Source organism: Monodelphis domestica, chromosome 6 (assembly GCF_027887165.1).
Source record: "Monodelphis domestica isolate mMonDom1 chromosome 6, mMonDom1.pri, whole genome shotgun sequence".
Taxonomy (NCBI): Eukaryota; Metazoa; Chordata; class Mammalia; order Didelphimorphia; family Didelphidae; genus Monodelphis; species Monodelphis domestica.
This window is the reverse complement of record NC_077232.1, coordinates 193,463,844-193,486,344: the sequence shown is the minus strand read 5'-3', so window position 1 is coordinate 193,486,344 and position 22,501 is coordinate 193,463,844. Positions and strand designations below refer to the sequence as shown.

At 36.6% G+C, this 22,501-nt stretch overlaps 1 protein-coding gene across 1 annotated transcript in view; it reads left to right on the top strand.

Annotated features, from left to right (window-relative positions):
* The first annotated feature begins 19,367 nt into the window (after window positions 1-19,367).
* The window catches only part of PDGFC (platelet derived growth factor C), a 263,344-nt gene continuing 260,210 nt past the window's right edge, over window positions 19,368-22,501 (top strand). The window contains exon 1 of the mRNA XM_001375134.4: window positions 19,368-20,320. Within this exon, the coding sequence (XP_001375171.1) occupies window positions 20,203-20,320 (118 nt within the window). The 5' untranslated portion in view covers window positions 19,368-20,202. The remainder of the gene's footprint in view (window positions 20,321-22,501) is intronic.

The window sequence follows — 22,501 nt, the reverse complement described above, 5'->3', positions numbered from 1 at the left end:
ATATTGAATCAACTTTATATTCCTAGTGGAAATATATCCTTGTAATAGTTTAGCCTCTTTGTCAATGTTTTATTTATAATTTTTGCATCAGCATTCATTAATTATTGGTCTATTTTTTCTGCTGCAGTGCTTCTTTTTCTTTTTCTTTTTACCTTCCATCTTAGAATCAATACTGTGTATTGGCTCCAAGGCAGAAGAGTGGTAAGGACAAGGCAATGAAGGCTTAAGTGACTTGCCCAGGATCACACAGCTAGGAAGTGTCTGAGGCCATATTTGAATTTAGGACCTGCCATCTCTAGGCTTGACTTTCAATCCACTGAGCCACCCAGCTGTCACCCATTGCTTCCTTCTCTGAGTATCAAGACTATATTTTTATCTCATAGAAGTTGTTTGAAAGATTAATTTCTATTGATTTTTTTCAAATAACTTATTTAATATTAAAATGAATTATTCTTTTAATGTTGAATATAATTAATTTGTAAATTTAAAATGTTTTTCTTCTTTCTTCCTTTGAAAATTCCATTATTACTTACAAGATTTCTTTTCATGAGATTGAGTCATGCAAATTTTCATTTCTTGTCCTCTCAATATGTATGTTTTCCATATCCATCTGCTTCACCTAAGCAGTAAGTTTTATTGGCATACAGTTGCCTATTAATCATTTTTTCATCATTAGTTGTGAATTCTCATTTCTGACATTGGCAATTTAATCTTTTTCTCCTTTTTAAAATCAATTCAAAGACTGTTAAATTCTTCTTGGATTTCTAAAAATTGTTTGTTCTTTTAAATTTCTTTTCTCTCTTTTTTCCTAGTTCTTTGAGTTGAATGACCACTTAATTGATTTGTGCTCTCTCTTTTTTGATAGAAAAGTTTAGAGAGATATGTTTTCCCCAAATCAGATGACTGATTTGATAGTGTCCAAATGTCATTAATGTTAAATTATTATCTTTTTAAATTTGAATCCTTTCTCCAAAGTGCTTCTATTTTCTTTATTTGTTTATAAGGTTTTTAATGTGCTAGCATTTGGTTATATTTTTCTCCTGATAGTACCTTGTACATTTGTTTGTGTGTGTATGTTTCCTTTCATTGGAAAATTTATGTGGATATCATAAGAGATATTATATCTAACTTTTCTAAAATCCTATTCATGATATTAAATTATTTCTTATTTATTTTTGTTGTTTCATTGTTCTATTTTGAAAAAGTAGTACATTAAAAACCCCAGCAATCATAACTTGGCTATTTCCCTTAGCAATCTGATTAACTTTTCCTGTAACTCAATGTTTCTTATCCTGGGATCAATAAAGGAATTTCAAGTGGTCTGTAAAATTTGTATGGGAAAAAGTTACATCTTTATTTCCATATAATTTATTTTCTTTGTAAATATATATCTGTATACATATATGTTTTTTTTTAATTTGTGCATTTAAGGATATTATTCTGGTAAGGGATTCATAGGTTTGACCAGATTATGAGAATATGTTCATGTTCATGCAAAACGGTTTAAAGAATTCTAATTTAAATGCTTTTGATATGCTATTAAGTGCATAGATATTTACTGACATTTTTTTATTATTTACAGATGTCTTTAAGTATAATGGAGTTTCCCTTCTTTTTTTTTAAGGATGTTTATTTTTACTGATGCATTGTCTGAAATCACAATTTTTACCACTGCTTTTTTGGAATTTGCCTAAAGCAAAAAATTTCTCCTCCAACCATACATTTTAACCCCATGTAAAACTTTGTATTTTAAATTCCTTTCTTTTAAACATATTATTGGATGCTATTTTCATGAATCAGTTCTTCTCCTTCATGTTCTCTGTTATGATTTCTATTTATGGATTTCTTTCCATAATTTTTATACTTTTTCCCTGTCTTTCACTTCTATTCCATTCCTTCTATAATAATTAAAATTAAATTAAGTGGGTGTTAGTAGCTTTAACAGCTTTATTACATCAAAGTAGAGATAGTAATGGAAGGGAAATGTAGGAAACAGGTAGAGAGTTGCCTAGCCTATCATCCTATGCGCTGTTCTGATGGAATTCAGCTTACCACCAATAGAGTCCCCATCTCCAGCCAGAAGTCTGCAAGATTCACCAGAGCAAATATATCTCTTCAGCAAAATTTGCCAACACCAAACTCATTATCCGAATCGAAATCTCCATCCAAATGTGAATCAGAATCAGAATGTCAATCAGAAAGTCCTCTAGATCCCTGGTCTCCTCTTTATAAGCAGTTTTCTCCACCTACTAGTGCTCCTACATCACATCTTCAGGAACCAATCATAGTTCCTTAATTTGTCTGGCACTACCCAGGGGGTGAGGGGGTAGTGCTTGTGGGATCAATTTCCTGTCTTGTTGGTTTCAACTTCCTTTCACTGTGGGCCTGTATATCCCCACACATCTCAATGGTAAAGGACCTCCAGGTCCCTGATTAATTAAATTAAAAAAAAAGGGAAGGGAATTCCCTTCTCACACTTCCAAAAAAGAATGAGATAGAAAAAGAGAAGCAATAATGTATAATTGAAGGGATCTACTTTTATATATCTACCCTCCTCTCTTCATCAAGTTCATACCCCAATCTGGCTCTGTTATTTTCTTTCTCTATTTTTCATATTCTTTTTTATGATCAATCTTTCAAGAAAAAAGAAAAATATTTTCTTTTTGCCTCTTTCTTTCTTGAATCTACTCTGAATGTCTGTCCAATTTAACCTGTTTTTAGACCAAACTCCTGGTGCTTGAGCATGTTAAACCAAACCAATCCAATATCAGTTGCCTACAATGTGTGTGGCACTGTGCCAAGTGCTGAAGATTCAATTAATGAAAAGAAAAACAGTTTTTGCCTTCCAGGAGCTTACAATCTAATGGTGCCTCAACACACAAAAACAGGCAGGAAAATGAGCAAAAGTAAGATGTATGCAAGGAATTATCTTGTTTTGTGGAGTTGAAACTAGGCAGGACAGCAGAGGCAAAGCAGATAGAAAGTGTCCATATGAGTGAATTCATGAGATATCCACTCCACTATTTCATCCATGTTTGCATACTTTTCCTATAAATTCCACTTATATGAACTATCAAATTCCTCCCCCTTCTTTCTCATTTCATACTTAAAGTATTCCTTTCCTTTCCCTTTATTTCATTTCTTATATTCAACAAAACAGAACAAAAAATAAGATAAAAAATAATCTTACCCTGGGTTTATCTTATTTAATTCTTTGTAACCATGGAATTTAGTAATACAGATTCTGAAGAGATCCTTGTTTCTACTGCTCTTTTGCAGTGGTATCAAGCAATGGAGGCTACTAAACTTTCCATGAAAATCCCTGAGTGCTATGTAATTGATTAGAACACCACATATTAACATTATCTATCTTCGATTGCATTTTATTCATATTGTCAAATATTTCCCAATTACATTTTAATCAGTTTGGCAGCAAGCCAGGAGGTTGCATTTTTTTACATATTTTTGATCTATTAGACTTTGAATACTTTGTCATCTTTCAGTTCCTTCCAGCTCTTCAACTATATTTACCTTTTAACATTTCTCTCAATACCTGAGTTTTTATCCAAAGTTTCTAATAAGATTTGTTTTGTTTCTCTAAGAATTCTTGAAAGTCCTCAATTTTATTAACAATACATCTACTACTCCACCTGTAGAATTATTCTTAATTTTATAGGGTGAATTATTCTTTGTTTTTGGTCTTTATTTTACTGCTTTTGGGAATATTGCATTCCATTATTTCTGCTCCTTTATAACAGTGGCTGCTAATTCAGATGTGGTACTATGTGACTCCTTGCTATTTGAAATATTTCTTTACAGTTAGTTACAGTATCTTTTTTAGCTACAAGTTCTAGATTACTATGACTTTTCTGATTTTTTAAAATTTAGTTTATGCTCCTTTCAAAAGGTTGTTGGTAAATTTCCCCCCTGTTTTCACTTTGTTCTACCACTCTAATAGATTGCCTTGATTTTCTTTAATAATTTCTTAAAATATGTTATTCAAATTTTTGTCTGATAAAGGCTTGAAGTGACTTGGATTATTATTTTCCCACTTGATTTCAAGTAATTTGTTTTTGATAGTCTATACTTTATATTTTATCTTTTTTTCCTTATTAATTCTAATCTCATAGAATTAGTTCCCTTTGTTGTCATGGAATCATTACTTGGATAAGATTTTCTTTCTTGATTAAAATATTCATTGCCATTTTCTCATGTTTAGTTACATTTGCATCCTCAGTTCTAGGATTAAGAATTTGTTCTTGGGTCAATTCTTCTTAATCCCCAGGGTCTCTGGATGAATTAAATAGATATGGTTTCCTTCCATCCCTTCTTTAGTCTTGGTGCTTAGGCTGAGTTAGTTATTAGGCCCTCTGGTATCAAAGGATTTTTAGAGAACATGTTTTCATCAGGCTTCCAAGGGCAATGACACCCAGGTTCTTAGTAGGACCTGTCTGCCACTATGTTTCTTGGTTCCCAAAGGAGTTCCTGGCAAAGTTCTGTCTTTGCAAATTTACTATGAGGCCTAATTCTGTCCTTGCTGCAACTCTATTAAGCCAGTCAGGATAATTACCAGAGTTTGTCCTGGTGTGCAAAACCCCTATTCATAGTGTTGATTTGGCTTTAGGACCAATTACAGGAGTTCTGTCTGGTTTTCCGAAAATGGTTCCCCAAACTGGATCTGCATAATTTTACATTTAATTAAGCTTGCACTGATATTCTTTTTTGGACCCTCTATCCAACTCTACTAGTATTTATCTTTTTTTGTTCTATTCTGGACTGTGTAGAGGAATCTGCTTTGGCATCTTTTCACTTTGTTTTCAAGATATTCACTAAGATTTATTTAGGATAGCTGGGCTTCTCTATATGACTCTCATCATTATCACCTTAGTCAGAAATGCTGATCCCCTGATTTTATAGCTGAGGAAACTGAGTTTCAGAGAAGAAAAGGGATTTGCCTTTGATCCCAAGGTAGTAAACGTACAGGGATCAGAATGGAACTCAAATCCTCTGATTCCAAATTTAGCTTCCTCTCTATGGGACCACATTGCTTATGAGGCCCAACAGCCATTAAGTGCATCTAAAATATAAGTTGATCTTTTATTGTCTCTGCCATTTCTCTTGATTTGTACTGATTTAACTTTCTTTAGACTCTTTGTTAGAGAAATAATAAGAACTCAGAACTAAAAGGAATCTTAGAAATTGTCTAGGACAGGGTCCTCATCTTAAGAATGGAAAATGGACTCCTAGCGATGGGAAAGGACTTGTCTAAGATCATATAGTTAAGTGGGTAGCAAAGCCAATATCTGAACTAAGTAACTACCTTTAGTGATTGAGTAGCTGAAAGAAGAGGAGAAAATGGAGGTATTGGAATAAATGGGGTACCAATGGAAATTCTACAACTACAATGGAATTTGAGAAGGACAGATGCTTTCTTAAAGATACTTTTAAGGGTTTTTTGGATAGAGAAGTGTTGGGTCTTTTGGACTCACAAACAAGATGGAAGTTGCAGAAGAGGAGAGAAAAATGTATGAATTACATTATTCATAACCATCCAAAACAGCATAGGATACGTAATGCTACATGCATCAGTTTCTTCTTGAATTTTGCTTAAAAATATAAAATTATAAATGCAAAACCCAAAACACTGCTTAATGTTGACTTCTAGGCAGTGGAATGAGACCACTTAGTACTTTTACAAATGCCAGCAGTCATGAAAGTGCTTGAATTTGAAACAATGATCACAAAGTGAAAGGGTCTTTCTCCCATGACCCCTGAAAGAAGAAGGTCACCATTCCTGAAAGAAGAAGCTATAGCTGTGCCTTGACCTTTTTACCATGACAGATACAACAATCCTCATATCCTATAAGTTTATTTGATAGAGACTGGTCCAGAGAAAAAATAATATTTTAGTGATTTGAGAGAAGATTGAGTATGGTTCAAAATAGGCTGTCAGTTGTAGTAGTTCCTGTTTCTTAGGGGTGCTATGTTATTTTCAATAATGGCAAAAGTACCATTATACATTTCAACAGGCCAAGATTACAGTGACTCTACATAAACATTATCTGTCCTTGGCTAAGTAAAGTAACATTCTCTTTCAGAACCTGTTACTATTTGCAGTCTTTGTATTACTATTCAGTTTTTGTTTTTTCCTAAAATCTCTCTAACTTGGTCAAGTTCTCCTCCCATAATATCTCAATAACATTAAAAATTTTAATTTGCTTTTTCTGAGAGATGCTATTTTTTCTAATTCAACTTTAACACAGTCATAGTTTATATATTTTCTCTGATATAGCTATACTTGGTAACATTAAGATATATACTTATTTATATAATCTTGCTAACCATTGATAATATAATTATTACCCATTTTATGATTTTACTTTTCTTAGAATCAAAGAGTAACAAAACATTAAATTTGGAAAGGGCCCTAGATATGATCTAATCTAATCTCCTTACACTTTAGATGAGGAAAGAAAGAGAAAACATTATTTATCTAATTCCCAGTGGTATAGTTGGCCTTAGAAGCAAGGGTGACATTATTTTTATCACTTTTTATAAACAAGTCATCAGTTAACTAATATCATTAATCATTTATTAGGTGTCAGGCACCAGGTTAAGTGACTTAGCAATGTCATTATTACTATTATTTTGTCATTAATCTTTGTGGGGGACCTTTCCAGATATTAACCAAGGATTGAATGTAGGAAAGCCGGAGTTCTCTATGACCTTAGCCACTGTCACCTAAATTAAGTACAAATCCCCTATTTTTATAGCTGAGGTAACTGAATTTCAGAGAAGAGTGTAATTATGCTCCTCATTTCACCATCACCTTTTATTTAACATACCACTTAGATTTTTCAGACATTGTGGGTTCCATTTATCAAAGACACATAATATCACCAGAAGACAATTATTTTAAAAACGAACTTTGAGGCAGCTAGGTGTCCCAATGGATTGAGTGCTGGTCTAGAGATGGGAGATCCTGGGTTCAAATATAGCCTCAGAAACTTCCTAAGGGTGGGACCCTGGGCAAGCCACTTAAATCCCATTGCCAAGCCTGTACCATTCTTATGCCTTGGAAATAATGCATAGTATTGATTCTAAGGCAGAAGGTAAGGGTTTAAAAAATGAAATAAAAGAATAGGTGTTAAGTAAGGAACAGCTCTGGGACATTGAAAGTTCTTTACAAACCTTAAAGGTCATAGCATTACAAACTGGAAAAGAACAAGATGAGATACCTTTTGCTTCTGTAGCTAGTGAAGAATTTAACTGAGTAAAGGAAGAAAATTATCATGAAATATAAAAGAAATAATTTTGATCATATGAATTAAGAAAAAAATATGTCATGTGAACAAAATTAATGGAACTAGAAAAATTGAATCAGTAAGTCTACAGGCATTTGCTAAGTACTTTCTCTTTGCCAGGCACTGTGCCCTAGGGATACAGAGAAAGACAAAAGCAGGGGAGAAAAATGATTTCATTAAAATCTCACCAAAATCAAGGATTTTTAGGAAATTAACAAATATTTAAAATGAAAAAAACATTCCCCAAAAGATAAATGGAACTACAAAATGACTGAAACATTTTAGAGATTGATTTGGGGATTACACTCAGATAACTATAAAACTCTGTACACCCTTAAGTTCAGCAATACCATTGCTGTGTCTATTTCACAAGGAGATCAAGGAAAAAGGAAAAGAATCTATATGTTCCAAAATATAACAGTACTCTTTTATTGGGGAATGACTAAACAAATTGAGGTATGATTGTGATGGAATTTTACAGTCTTATAAGAAATAATGAGCAGATCAATAAAAAAAAAAAACTTGGAAAGAACTACATGAGATAATGAATAGTGAAAGGAAAAGAATCAAGAAAACATTATATACTGCTACAAATTTCGTATTTGTAGAATAATTTGTGAATGTTTGCCTCCAAAGAATGAACTGAGAAGTAGAAACATGAAGGACAGAATCTATATATATACATATCTGTTTGTGGGATGACACCTTCTATGATGTGGGGAGAGGAGAAAGGAGCTGAAATACCTAGAAATAAATTCTATTAACAAATAAGAAAAAGGAATCCTGTAGATAAGGTGAAGATAAAACAAGAATTAATTAGCCAACAAACATTGTGCTTAGTCCTGGGAATATGAAAAAATGGCAAAAAAAAAAAAGCCTGCTACTGTTCTCAAGAATCTCATATTCTGTTGGGGGAAATAATATGTAAAAAAAAACCTTATATACATCAAGATATATAAATAACAGATGAAAAGTAATCTGAGAAAGCAAGGTACTGACAGCCAAGGGGAATAGTAAAGTCCTGAAGACAAAAGAATTTGAACTGAGTTTTGTTGGCAGCCAGGAAAACTAAGAGGTGAAGGTGAGGGGTTTAATCATTCCCCACAAAGGGGAAAATTGGTGTAATCAATTATGAAAATGGAATTATATTAAAAAAAAGGGTACAATCTGGATCAGGTTTTGTCTGAGAGTAGATTTCCACTGTGAAGTCATTCCAAAATTTCTTGGATAGCTTCATTGTTCAAACAATACTGAGACAAGAAAAAAGTGAAGAATAAAAGTAGAATATTTCTAGCTCCTTTGTCCCCCTGCAAATCATAGCTGATGCTGAAACCTATTGTTTGAGAGCATGTGTATAAGATCTTTAGATCAAAGGATTTAGAGATTAAAGACATTTTAATAGTAAATTAACATACTTCCATCACTTAAAATATGAGGACATTGAGGCCTCATGAGGGAAGGGATTTGATTAAAGTCATATACGTGTTTAGTGGTTGCACACTTCATAAACATTGTTATAACAGTCTGTCAAAAACATTTATTAAGGACCTACCCAAAGTATGGTGCTATGTGCTAGGAATAAAAAATCAAGAAAAAGATAGTCTTTGATCTTTTGGAGCATGCAAGTCCAGCAGTAGAGACAACTTACAAACATGAAACATACAGGACAATCTGAGATAATCAACTGAGAGGACGTCACTTTTATAAAGGAGAAAACAATGATAATAGAAGAAGTACTGCCCATATAATTTTATTGTTTTAGGCAATGTGGATGAAGAATCTCTTTCTCTCTCTCTGTCTGTCTGTCTGTCTGTCTGTCTGTCTCCAGGTCCAATACCTTCTTAAAGGTTTATAATCAGAGAATTGCTTGGGACACTTAAGTGACTTATCCAGTACATATAACTATGACCTAAAAGCAAAATTTGAACTCATATCTTTCTGGCTTCAAGACCAGTTCTCTATCCATTACACCACACTGCCAATGATAATTTTATATAATAATATAATCTGTCTTATTTAGAGCCTATGAAAGAAAGAAAAAAAATTAAAGAAGGTTTTCTATATTCCTGGGTCCACTTTGCTTCTATAAGAATAAAAGCAGGATGGTAGAAAAGTAGGTAGAGGGTAGTAAGGATCACATAATTTTTAGAGCATCTATAAACATTAACTCAATTGTTGGTATTTTAAGTATTGGAAACTTATCCAATTATCAGTGAAGAGACATTCAACTAGAAGAACTGTATCATATTAGTCCTTACATTCTTGATGTGAATGAAACTAGAAGAAAACAAGGAAGTGACAGCTGAATGAAAGGATGACACACATTTCTTGGAGAGACAAATAAAGAATATGGCTTTATTGTTCCTGCAAAGCAACAAGAAAAATTCTTTCATGAGGTATGTGGTCATTTTATATTTTATTCTTCGAGAAACAGTTTTAATTCAAACATCTGTTCCAGTAGAAAAGCTAGAAATATTCTATAAATAACTCTACAAATTAAATGGAAAAATGTGCCTTGATATTAGGTGATTTCCATTCAAAAGTAGCCATAGATAACAAAAGCAAAAATAAATAAATAAAGAGTAGCTATATAGTATGGTAGATAGAGTGCCAGCCCTGGAGTTAGGATCAAATCAGGCCTTAGATACTTCATACCTGTGAGACCTTGGTCAAGTCATTTAATACCAATTTGTCCTGCCCTTATCACTGCCTAGGAATCAATACTTAATACTGACTCTAAAACAGACAGCAAGGGCTTAAAATAGGCTTTAAAAATGAATGAACAAATGAATTAATGAATTCATTAGTTTTAGTTCAAGAGTAAGAATTAAGAGAAACCATAGATTTAAAGACTGCACAGAAACCTCATATATGTGCAACAAAAATCTTTTTTTTTTCACATAAAGTACTGAAAGGTGTTCTACATGGTAAGTATCAAAAAACAAAAGAAGATAAAACAAACTGATTATATTTTAGCAGACAAGAAGTGACTCATTACAGATCTAGGAATCATTCATAAATCAGCTGTCTGAATGATAAAGTCAATGACTTATTTGAACACGGATAGAAATCAATATAAACAAATCCTTTAAATTGGCCAAGCTAACAAAAAAAAGGATAATGACAAATGTTGGAGGGGCAGTGAGAAAACAGGCATATTAATATATTGTTTGGTAGAGCTATGAAATGACCTATTGACTTTAGAACTCAATTTGGAATCATATCCTAAAAGTCACTAAACTGTAACATACTTTGACCCAATGAAATCCCACTAGTAAGCCTATACTTCTAAAAGAGATCAAAGAAAGAAGAAAAGGATCTATGTGTACAAAAATATTTTTAGCGGCTATTTCCTACTATAAAAAACTGAAAACTATGGGGTTGCCTCTCAAATTGGAAATGGCTGAACAATTTTTGGACTATGAATGCAACAGAATATTATTCACCATAAGAAATAATGAAAGAGAATGTTTCCAGAAAACTTTTATGACCTGATGTAGAATGAAATTAGTTGCAACAAAGAGAATAATTTACAAGATTACAATATAAAGAAAAACAACTTTGAAAGGCCAAGAACTCTGATCAATGAAATGCTTGACCATGATCTCTGAGTATTGTTGCTGAAGAATGTTACCCATCTCCTGACAGGGAGATGATACAAGATGCAAAATGAGACATACTTTTTTATCTTTACTGCAAGGTTTTTTTTTCTTTTTTTTTAAATAAGAAATGGAAACAGGAAGAAAGAGAAAAGAAGGATATAGTCCCACTCTTAAATTAGAAGAGAGCAGAGATAAGGCTAGAGAAAAATCACAAAAGAGTAGGAATGGTTTGAGAATTCCTTTAGAAATAAAGCAAGCCCAACATAAAAGGGTTTTCATATATTAACTTCTCCTGATCTCTAATATATATGGGAATGTTTTTTATTAGTATTTGTTTTATTTGTTTTTATTTGTTTTTGTTTATTTGTTTGTTTTATTAGTATTCATCCAGGAAAAATAAAATAAAATAAAATCTGAAATAAAATTAGAAAATATTATATAATATAGTAATATAATTAAAACAACTTCACTTTGATCTATTTGAAGAAGCTATGGATGCTAAAAGAAAAAAGAAGGAATAGATGAATTAACACCAACCATAGATTTTGGTATTTATTTATTATTGCAAGTTAATTGGCCTTAAGAAGTCCAACAGATCATAAAAAACTGTCTAAATTAGCAAAAACATTTGATCTCATCAAACAGTGAGATAAGGAGGTAAGTATAGTACTAGTTTAGTAAGTAAATTTATTTTCAAAGTAAAAAAAAAGAATTATGATAAGTTATAAATGAATGAATAAGCATTTATAAAGTATTGACGATGTGCCAGATAATGTACTTAGTTTTGGAGACACAAAGATAAATAAGATAATTCCTACCTTCAAAAAATTCTAATAAATCATTCATTCTTAACCTATGGTCTTCAAACATTTAAAATTATAATTTGATAACTGCATTTAAAGACAATTGCTTTCCTTTCAAATCATGTACATATATATGTATATATTATGGATTTAAAGTATTATTCTGAGAAAGGATCCATAGGATCACTGGACTGACAAAGGGTTCAGAACAAAAAGAGGTTAAGAACTCCTATCATAGGGGAAGACAGCAAGAGCTAAGACAGGACTGGAAGGGGACAGGGTTTGTTTGGCAAAGATAACTAAGAGGTGTAGTCCTAGAACTGGTCAAGAGAAAGTGAAATAATCAACCAAAAATGCTCAGAGTCACAAAGGTGCCACCTCAGTTCTAGAAGGAGGTGAAGGCTGAAGATCAGATGACATGACCAGAAGACAAGCAGGAAATGTGAGCAGTATTGGTTCAAAAAACAGCAAAAAGTAGATAAAGACAGAGGAAGTCCACAAAAACAAACAGCAACAACAGCAACAAACATTTGGCTAGGGATTCCAACTAAGTAAAGCCATCCTATTGGCATTTAAGGAAGGAATTGGAAGGACAACAAAACAAATGAAAGGTGGAAAAGAAATCTGCACAAAATGTTGGAAAGAAGCATGGATAGGCATTATGTCATGTAGGTATCTCAAACTCATAATGCCCTAAACAGAACTCATTATCTTTCTTTTGAAACACTTTTTTTTTTCTGAACTTCCTCATTATGATCTAGGCAGAAGTCAGCAAACTAAGGCTCAGGGACCATAACTGGACCACCTTTTGTTTCTGAATGGCTAAGAGTAAAAATTCATTAAAATTTTTTTCATATAAAACTATACTTAACTTGTGGGCCCCAGAAGCATAGTTTGCTGGTTCTGGTTAGAGTATCACCTTCTTTCTTGGGACATAGGAACTCTATATCAGGGTCATCTTCAAGTCCTTAATCTTACTTAGGGTGTGACTTCACATATATAATTGATATGTCTTCTCAAGGGGTCTCGAAGGAAGGGCAGGAGAGAATTTGGAACTCAATTTTTTAAAAAATGATGTTTTATATGTATTGGGAAATATTTAATGAAGTAACTTTTTAAAAATATATTTAAAAAAAACCATACTTCTACCACACATTCAATCCATTACCAAATCTTGTCATTTTTACTTTATAACACCCTTCCTAGGGGGCAGCTAGGTGGCTCAGTGGATTGAAAGCCAGGCCTAGAGATGGGAGGTCCTAGGTTCAAATCTGGCCTTAGACACTTCCCAATTGTGTGACCCTGGGCAAGTCACTTGACCCCCATTGCCTAGCCCTTACCACTCTTCTGCCTTGGAGCCAATACACAGTATTGACTCCAAGATGGAAGGTAAGGGTTTTATGAAAGAAAGAAAGGGAGAAAGAAAGGGAGAAAGAAAGGGAGAAAGAAAGGGAGAAAGAAAGGGAGAAAGAAAGAAAGAAAGAAAGAAAGAAAGAAAGAAAGAAAGAAAGAAAGAAAGAAAGAAAGAAAGAAAGAAAGAAAGAAAGAAAGAAAGAAAGAAAGAAAGAAAGAAAGAAAGAAAGAAAGAAAGAAAGAAAGAAAGAAAGAAAGGAAGGAAGGAAGGAAGGAAGGAAGGAAGGAAGGAAGGAAGGAAGGAAGGAAGGAAGGAAGGAAGGAAGGAAGGAAGGAAAAAAGGAAGAAAGGAAGAAAGGAAGAAAGGAAGAAAGGAAGAAAGGAAGAAAGGAAGAAAAGAAAGAAAAGAAAGTAAGATCCTTCCTATATGTCTCCATTCAGCTACAATCCTAGTTCAAGCCCTCATCATTTCTTGTCCAGAATCCTGCAATAACCTTCAAAAGAATTTCCCTTTGTCATCTCTCTCTAATCTGTCCTTTCCTCAGCTGCCAAGGTAATTTTTCTAAATTACAGGTCTCACCATGTCATCTTCCTACTCAGTGACTTCCAGTGACTTTTTTATTATTTGAAGGACTAACTACAATGCCATCTGTTTTTCATTTAAATATCTTTCATAATCTGGGCCCTTCCTTCCCATTTTTCCACTTAGTGTACACCTTATTCCCCTCCACTAATTCTCCAAACCAACAACATTGGTCTTGTTTTTCCTCAAACAAAACACTCCATCTTCATTGCCTGTGATTTTTCCCTAGCTATCCTCCATATCCAGGATCCCTCTTCTTTTGTTTTCCTGTTTTCTTTGAGATTTGACTCAAATTCCATACTATTCTGGTGGCCTTTTTAGATCTGCCTCGCTGCTAATGCTTCCTCTTCCAGATTACCTTCATCTAATATGTTTAAATTATCTGGGTATGTTGGATTTTCAGGGAAGACTAGTATCTCTGGTGTGAGGGCTTGCTGGACCCTTTTCAGGGTTGCTCATGATACTTTGGGGTCTTTTTGCCACCCAGCTCTCACCTGTGGCTACAAGAAGCTGGAGATAGTAGAACTATCACTACAGGCAAGCTAAACAAGGCTGATGGCAACCAATGGGTCTCAAACCCATTGGTAGGTCAGGAGGTTAGGGTGGGGGAGTGTCTACCTCAGGCATGTGAAGACCTCTTCTGGTAGGTGGAGTGAAGGTAAATAATTTGTTCTAATGTCCATGAAGCCAGCAGAGGCAGGCACTGTGGAGCACTTGGTTAGGCATGAAGAAAACAAGGTCATCCACTCTATCCTGAGACATCACCAGACATCTTGACTTTTGTCTTGATGGTGGACTTTAATGACCCTGAAAGAATAGTAAAGCATATAATTTTGTACAATTCTGACATTCTTCAAATGAATTTATGCTTGAGTCAAAAGATATCACCAGTAATATCACTTTGGTCTTCTACAAGTACAAAGGACAACAGCCACCAACCATAAATCATTTAGGCATTGTATAAATGGAGATTTTGAACCTTTGACTTCATTCCCCAGAAGTCCTTAGTATTTCCCCAAATCCCCTATAATCTCTCCTGTGTCTCCACATTGTCGGAATCATGTTATTGGTATTTAACTGGCGGTAACTCTTCCCACATCCTCTTTTTTGGGGGCATGATTTGGCAATCAGCAGTGATGGTGGTGAGTGGGGAATTTTGAAAATAACTAACCAGCCATGGGCAAATGGTTTTATTTTGTATGGTCTTTATTCCTTGATTTCTAATGATTATTTAATAAACCTCATAAAATTTAATATTTTTATAATTTGAGATATAAATTTAATTTTTACAGCATCTAGTGATTTACATGTTGTGTTATCCATAAGACTATACCTTGAAGGCAAGGAGGGTCTGGTTTTGGAGGGGTTTGACTTTCATTGTATCTCCATCACTTAGCATAGTGATTGTTACATGCTAACTGCTTAATAAATGTTTTTAACTGACAATATTAGAAAATTAGATAATTAATTATTATTACAAAAAGTTTCAAATTTCTAAAATGGATTCATCATTTATATAGAAAGTATTGTGCCCATAAAATGACACTTGTTTTAACAAAATATACTTACATAATCTTATTTGCAAGGATATATATATATATATATATATATATATATATATATATATATAATAAGAGGAAGAAATTACTGGTTTTACCCAAGTACTGAGGGATGACTGCAATAAATAACCCACATGTATATCCTATTTTATGGCCTACAAATTGCTTTCTTCAACCATTTGTTAAATAAACTAGGTGGTATCATCATGGTTAAAATGGAAGATCCTGGAGAACCAGAAACTGTTTTGTTTTATTTTGTCTGTACACGTCTCCCTCTTAGTTGGTGTTTTAATAAATGCTAATTTTAAAAAGTTGTTAGTTTAGACCCTTATTTTATGGATATAAAAATTGAGACATAAAATACTTAAGTGACTTGCTCATCTTAGCACAGCTTTCTAGTGAAGAAAAAAAGACATTGAACCATTCTTCACTTTATTTCCATCATGAATTTTTCTCTAGAGTGAACAATATGACTTCTTTTACAACATGATAAATATGAGAAAATGCATAACCTATATCACATTACTTTCCATATTGGGGGAGGGATGGGAGGGAGAAAGAGAGCATGGATCATAAAATATTAGAAAGAAATTATAAAAAATTTATCAACATGTACAAAATTAACATAATTTTTAAAAAGAAAAAAAAATACCTTGAAGTAGGAGTCAGGAAACCCTTTCTCCTACTAGAGTGCTATATGACCTTTAGGCAAGTCACTTTGTTCTAGGTTTTAGTTTCCTTAGGTGCAAATGAGTAGAATGGAAGAGTTGGGCATAGCTGGTGCATAGTTGGCCCTTAAATACAAGATGGTTGATAGATTGACTTCTCAGTCTTTCATTACTAACAAGCTGTGTTTTATGAATCTCCAAGTGCCAGGATCAAGAGCGCGATCTTTTTTTCCCTTCTTTTTTTAAACCCTTACCTTCCATCTTAGAATCAATATTGTCTATTGTTTCCAAAGAAGAAGAACAGTAAGGGCTAGAAAAAGGGAATTAATTGACTTGCCCAGGGTCACATAGCCAGGAAATGTCTATGGGCAGATTTGAATACAGTACTTCTGGCCTCCAGACCTCTTTCTCTATCTACTGAGCAATTGAGCTGCCCCCTAAATTCCTTTTTTTCTGATCCCAAGCCCTATTCTCTTTGCCCCAGTATGGTTCTCCATAAACAGGAAAGGAATTAAAAAAGCTACCATCTGTGGCAAAAGTAAGACCTTCATCTAGAATAACACCTGCTACACTGATAATCATTTATATTACAAGAAGCATGGTCTTGACGTGTATCCATCACAAGATAACACTATTAAGTAAGTAGTGATGGCATTGTAGTGGAAAGAATATTGTTGGAGTTTGAAGACCTGAATTCTGGTCCATCAGCTACCACAGAGTGGCCTTAAGCAAGTCATTTAACTTCTAAGGATTTCTCTTTTCTTTAAAATGAAAAGGTTGGAGCAGATGACTTCAAGGATGTTTTTTCCCCAACTCTTAAGTTTCTCTGTTATGTGTTTTCTGTAGTAATGTTCCAGTAAAACCCAATGAGTTTTTATTAAATCTATGGCATTTTCAAGGTCCTGTGATAAGAGGCTGCAGTCATATAGACACAATTTTAAAAGTTGCTGCCCTCAAGTCGCTTACATCCTTAAGGTGAGAGGGAGAATATATGTAACAGAAAAGCATACATGTACACATCTGATAATTTGAGGACAGAGCAAACACTAACAGCCAGAGGAAGGTACTGGATCATGAAAGACTTAGAAAAAAGGAGATAGTGCCTAAGTTAAGTCTTGAAGTGCACTGAGGAATCTCAGAATCTAAGAGGTAGGGGTGGAGCAAGGAGTTTACTTCAGGGATGGGGAACAGAGAGAAGAGATGTGATGCAGGCTACAAAGGTTAGAAGAGAGAGTTCTTGAGGCTAAGGAATACAGAACATTAAGTTTGGAAAGATTGCCTGGACACAGGGTATAAAAGGCTCTAAATGCCAACCTAAAGGCTTTTTTTTTTATTTTGGAGGCAATAGGAAACCACTGAAATTTCTGAAGAAAGGGAGCAGCCATTGTGGGGACTGGTTATATAGTAGTGACCATGTAATGAGAGAAAAGGAAATGGATAGGAGAGATCTTATAGAAATGGAATATATAAGAACTGGCTGATTAAATGAGGAAGGGATAAATGGAGAGGGGAGACTTATTAAATGAGGAAGGGATAAATGGAGAGGGGAGACTTGAAGATTTCAAACCAGATAATACTTTTGTCAATTCTATATATGTGCCTTCCATTTTAGTTTTTGGCAGCTTTGTTTAAAAACTTTATCCTGGCACAAGAATGAGGGACAACCATCTTCAGTACCCAATATGTGCTCGTTTCTCAATCTCTATGCATGAATCTCCTAGCAAGGAAGTAAAGGATGCCTGTGAATTGTTTACAGACCATTAGGCATCACCTTGCAGAGTTAGAGAGGGCAGCTCCATCATTTTCCATCAGGACCTGTTCATATCCCATTTTTGCTTCAGTAGGAGACTTACTGCAGAATCATTCCAGTGAAAAATGGATTATGCAGTCCTGCCCATGATAGGCAGTTCTGAGCTGAAGGTCATTCACTTGAGCAGGTAATGAGACTCCTTCAAACCCCTCCACCACTCCCAACACCCCAGCAGTTCTCTTTTCTTTTTGCTATTATGGAAAATGTTGGATATTTAAAATTGATAAGAACATTAGGAATGATCTACGTGCTTTCCTCATTTTATGGACTGAGAAAGCACAGGTGGAGAAGTGACTTAGCCAAGGTCACACATTGGGGGGATAAGATTAGAATCCAAGGTATGGACTCTTGACTCTTAAATCTAGTGTGCTTCTAGACTTTTAGAAGATGGGAGAATGATTATAACTCTTCTTTCATTCAAATATTCCAGCCAGCCAAAGGTCATAGGGGGCAGGTTTGCAGATGTCTGTCCCATTCCAAAGGCCATGTCAGATTCCAATAGTTATAAGCCTAGGAGACTTGGGGACTGGGCAGAGTGGGAAGGGGAAGGATGAGTAGAAATCAATAAACAGCTGTGGTCAGTAGAAGACCAAGAGGAAGTTGGGCAAAAATCATTTCCCCATTTTCATTCTTTTTGGTAACAGGATCCCCTTTGCCCTCCTTACACTCAGGGTGGGGGTGAGAGAAAGATGCTAGGAAAAAGAGGGCTATATCTCTAGCTATTTCTTTCTTATGCCTCATAATCCAATCCCTGCAGCACCCCCTTTCTGTTATTGCACCTGTTGGAATTCCAATTTGGAGAAAAGAGAATTAAAGGGATAAGGAAAGTGGAGGGAGAGAGGGAGGGAGGGAGAGAGAGAGAGAGAGAGAGAGAGAGAGAGAGAGAGAGAGAGAGAGAGAGAGAGAGAGAGAGAGAGAGAGAGAGAGAGAGAGAGAGAGAGAGAGAGAGAGAGAGAGAGAGAGAGAGAGAGAGAGAGAGAGAGAGAGAGAGAGAGAGAGAGAGAGAGAGAGAGAGAGAGAGAGAGAGAGAGAGAGTTGCTGCAGTTCCTCCTATGCACAGCCTCCTCTCTCCCCCGCCCGCCCTCCCCTCTCCCATCTGCCTCAGCAGCAGCAGCGACGGCGGCGGCCTTAGGACAGGACCGTGCAGCAGCTAAACTCCAGCCTCTCCTCCGCAGACTCGCCTCTGTCTGGAGTTCCAGCCTCCGACCTCGCGGAGCAGCTCCAGGCCAGCCACAGCATCCATCCCTTCTTCCTTCTAAGCCGCCGCGGGAGCAGCAACTGCCACGGGACGGGGAGGGGAAAAAAAAAAAGAGGGGGAGGAGATAAACGAGTTTTCTCCATGCAAACTTTTCCTGCTCTCCCTCCACCCCCAATCTGAAGACTACTGGAGAAGTCCCGAAGCTTTGCTCCAGGGGGGCAAGACGAGTACCTTGGGAGAAAGGGGTGGGGGCGGGAGGGGGGTGAATGGGAAGAGAAGCACCATGGGGACCCTGAGCTACTGATTTTTTTTGTTTGCTTGTTTGTTTTTATTTTTTTATTTTTTTCTGGACTTGAGAAAAGAAACTAGGAGAGTTGAGGGGGAAAGCACATCACCCAAACAAGGTGAACTTTCTTCATGTAAAACTCAAACCAGGTGCTGGTGTGAGAGAAGAGTGGCCACAGCTTGCTCCGCAGCCGCCTGCTGGGTTCTGCCTGCCGGGAAGTAAGCAGAAGAGCAAGAAACGTCTTGGTGGGGGGGCAGGGGGTAGGCTGTTGCTTCACTAGTCACCCCGTCGTCTGGGACCTTCTCCAGCTCGCCTGGCCGCTCGCTGTCCAGCTTCGGCCGACAAACACAGCTACCAAGCCTCCCCCCGCACCCCCCCACCACACACACTTTTTTTTTCCCTCCCCCCATTTGGGGGTGGGTGGGGGTGGGGCAGGGCAAGGGGGGAGGGGGGCGAGGAAGAAAAGCTGCGTGCATCCATTGGCAGCTTTGTTATTGATCAGGATCAACTCCTTTCAAGCTCCACTTGGTTCTCCAGCTCGCCTTTTTCTTGGATTTTCGTCCCTTTCTTGTTCCCAAAGCTGACAGGTGCTTGGGAGTTGCTACAAGTGACTTGTCTGCTCTTCCCCCTCCGCTTCCCCACCCCCACCCCCCCTTTACTTTCTCTGGGTCGCGTGTGCGTTTTACCAGCGCCCCCCCCCCCCCCCCAACCTCCCGCCCCCCACCAGTTCGGCACAGCTCAGAGTTGTTTAAACCTTGGGAAACTGGTTCAGGTCCAGATTTTGCTTTGATCCTTTAAAACACACACACACACACACACACACACACACACACACAAAACTGGAGACACAGAAGAGGGCTCTAGGAAAAAAGTTTTGGATGGGATTATGTGGAAACTACCCTGCGATTCTCTGCCGCCAGAGCAGGCTCAGTGCTTTCACCCCAAGGCAGCCTTCTCCTGGTGGTGGTGAAAGAGACTCGGGACTTGAAGACCTTAGAGAGCCTGGTGTGTGTGATCTCTCCCCCTAATCAGCCAAATGCACCTCATCGGGGTACTGCTGCTGACATCTGCCCTGGCCAGCCAGAGATATGGAACTCAGGCTGAGTCCAATCTGAGTAGTAAATTCCAGTTCTCCAGCAACAAGGAACAAAATGGTAAGTCTCCCCCCCCCCCCCGCCCCCTTCTTTCTTCCCTCTTCCCCCCCTCCCTTTCCCCTCCCTAGTTTCTTGGTCTCTGCTCATTAAAATTATGCCTTTGGGTGTGAGCGGGTACGTGCAATACTGATAGACGTGCCCATAAGCGATAGTCTATCCATGCAAATGTGCGCGCGGTGCATTGGCACGGGGTGTCCGAGGTTACGTGTAGTTTGCAACTTCAGAAGCTGCCTGAGCTCTGACGATGTGATGCGAGCGCAACTACAGCCCCTAGCCAGAAAGAGAAAAAATGTTAGCGAGATTGCGAACTTTTCATTTAAACTTGAAAGCTTTTAATGGCCAACAGAGTTAGAGAATCTGCTTTGGAGGCCAAAATGAATGAGACTTGGCAGGTCTGACTTGACTTTTGTGTGTGTATATGTTTATGCCTGCGCGTGCACGCGTGCAAATGAGTGAGAGATCATATATGCATCTATATAAATATACCTGATATTACTGAAATGTATACGAATGTATTTCTATGTCTATATCAATATCGTCAGTATGTTAGTGTCACTTTAGAAAACTTGTCATGCTCATTAAGTATTCATTATCAATAATCATTATGTAGGTTTTTAAAAAAAAAGGTTCTGATTAGCCAATCAGAAGATAGGAAAGGGGGAAAAAAATCAGAACTTCTTGGAATGGTTTTAAGAGAATTTAAAATGTGACCCCCACCCCCACTCCCTTTTATTTTTGAAAAACACCTTTGTGCCCTTAAGTTCTTAACGTTCCGGTGTTGTGTTTTTGTATGTGTTGTTGAATGAAGACTGTTTTGTGTGTGTGCTGGAAACGAGTTAATCCTGCATAGGAAATGAGAATTACTTTCAGCTTTCAAGTGTACCTGAAATGTTTAGAAAACTCTCAAAGGCAAGTTCCCTTGGGCTGGGACTGAACAGAGCTGGAGAAAGGCCCCTTTCATAGAGCCAGGACAGCTTCAGGGTGTGTAATTTGCTTAGCCTCTGAACTCCATATGATTTACATTATTCAGATTTCGAAGCACCTTTGCTCTTGATCTACCATTATGAAGTCATTCTTAAGAACACTGTAAATAGAAATATTATACTGCTCATGAAACCACAATGTTAATGCAGACTGTCTAAAATTAGACCATTAAACACCCTGTATTCAAGTGGTGACTGGTCATGTTGCAAGGGGAAAAAAAAAGAAATCTATGTTTTATATTAGTTTGTATGACATTTCTTCAGCATGCAGGAATGCCATTACTTCACATTGTCCAGGCCAGACCAACACAAATGCATACCTAGAAAATCAGGGCTGGAGTGCATAATACCTCCCAACCACAATAACTGAAGAGACAGTTGAAGTCCTGTGGTGGCTAAAAACTTCAGCCTTGAACTTGAGACATTAGAAGTGTTTTTCTTCACTGAAGGATGATTCAATACCTTTTGGAAAAAAATGAAAAATTAATGGGCCTTTTTGCAGAGATTCAAATGAATAGAATGTATGGTATAGAAAACTGTCAAATTTCACTGGAGAGATTAATATTGCTGCTTCTTCCCAATTGCTAATGTAGACATGTAGCACCTGCCTGAGCTTTTGATCAAAGAACAGCTGATCTTCAGGCTATGATCTGAGGAATTGCAAAGGGCTGGGGGAAACTGATCCAAAGAATCAGAGACCCAATTATACCTTGTCTAGAATGGCATCAGACTAACCTTTGTCCTCGGGACAGTAAAATACGTGTCCATTTTAAAGAGTCCATCTATCCCATCACAAAAGTTCTTCCTCATTTCAAAGAGCTCCACATTCTAAACACTATTGACCTTTTTTCATTGGTGTCTTCTTAGTCCCTCTATCCCCCCACTGCCATTCTTCTCTGCCCCCCCACCTGCCTTGTGACATCAATCCTCTTTCTTTGTGACCCTTTCACTTCAATATCCCCATCATTTCTGGGATGGGAGGAGGAGAAGATAGCAAGACAGAGAGTTTGTCTTTGCCTAGCCCTTTTCTTTACCACCTACTTCTTTCTGGTTGTTAAAAAGCCCTGAAGGCTCTCAGGGAGGTCACTGAGGCCACTCTGTCCCTTCAGGACTGGAGCCATCCCTTCTCTGAAGATCTGTGTCCTCTTGTATCCTAATCAGCTGGCCAGTGTCCCAGCTATGCTTAGCTCTCCTGAGG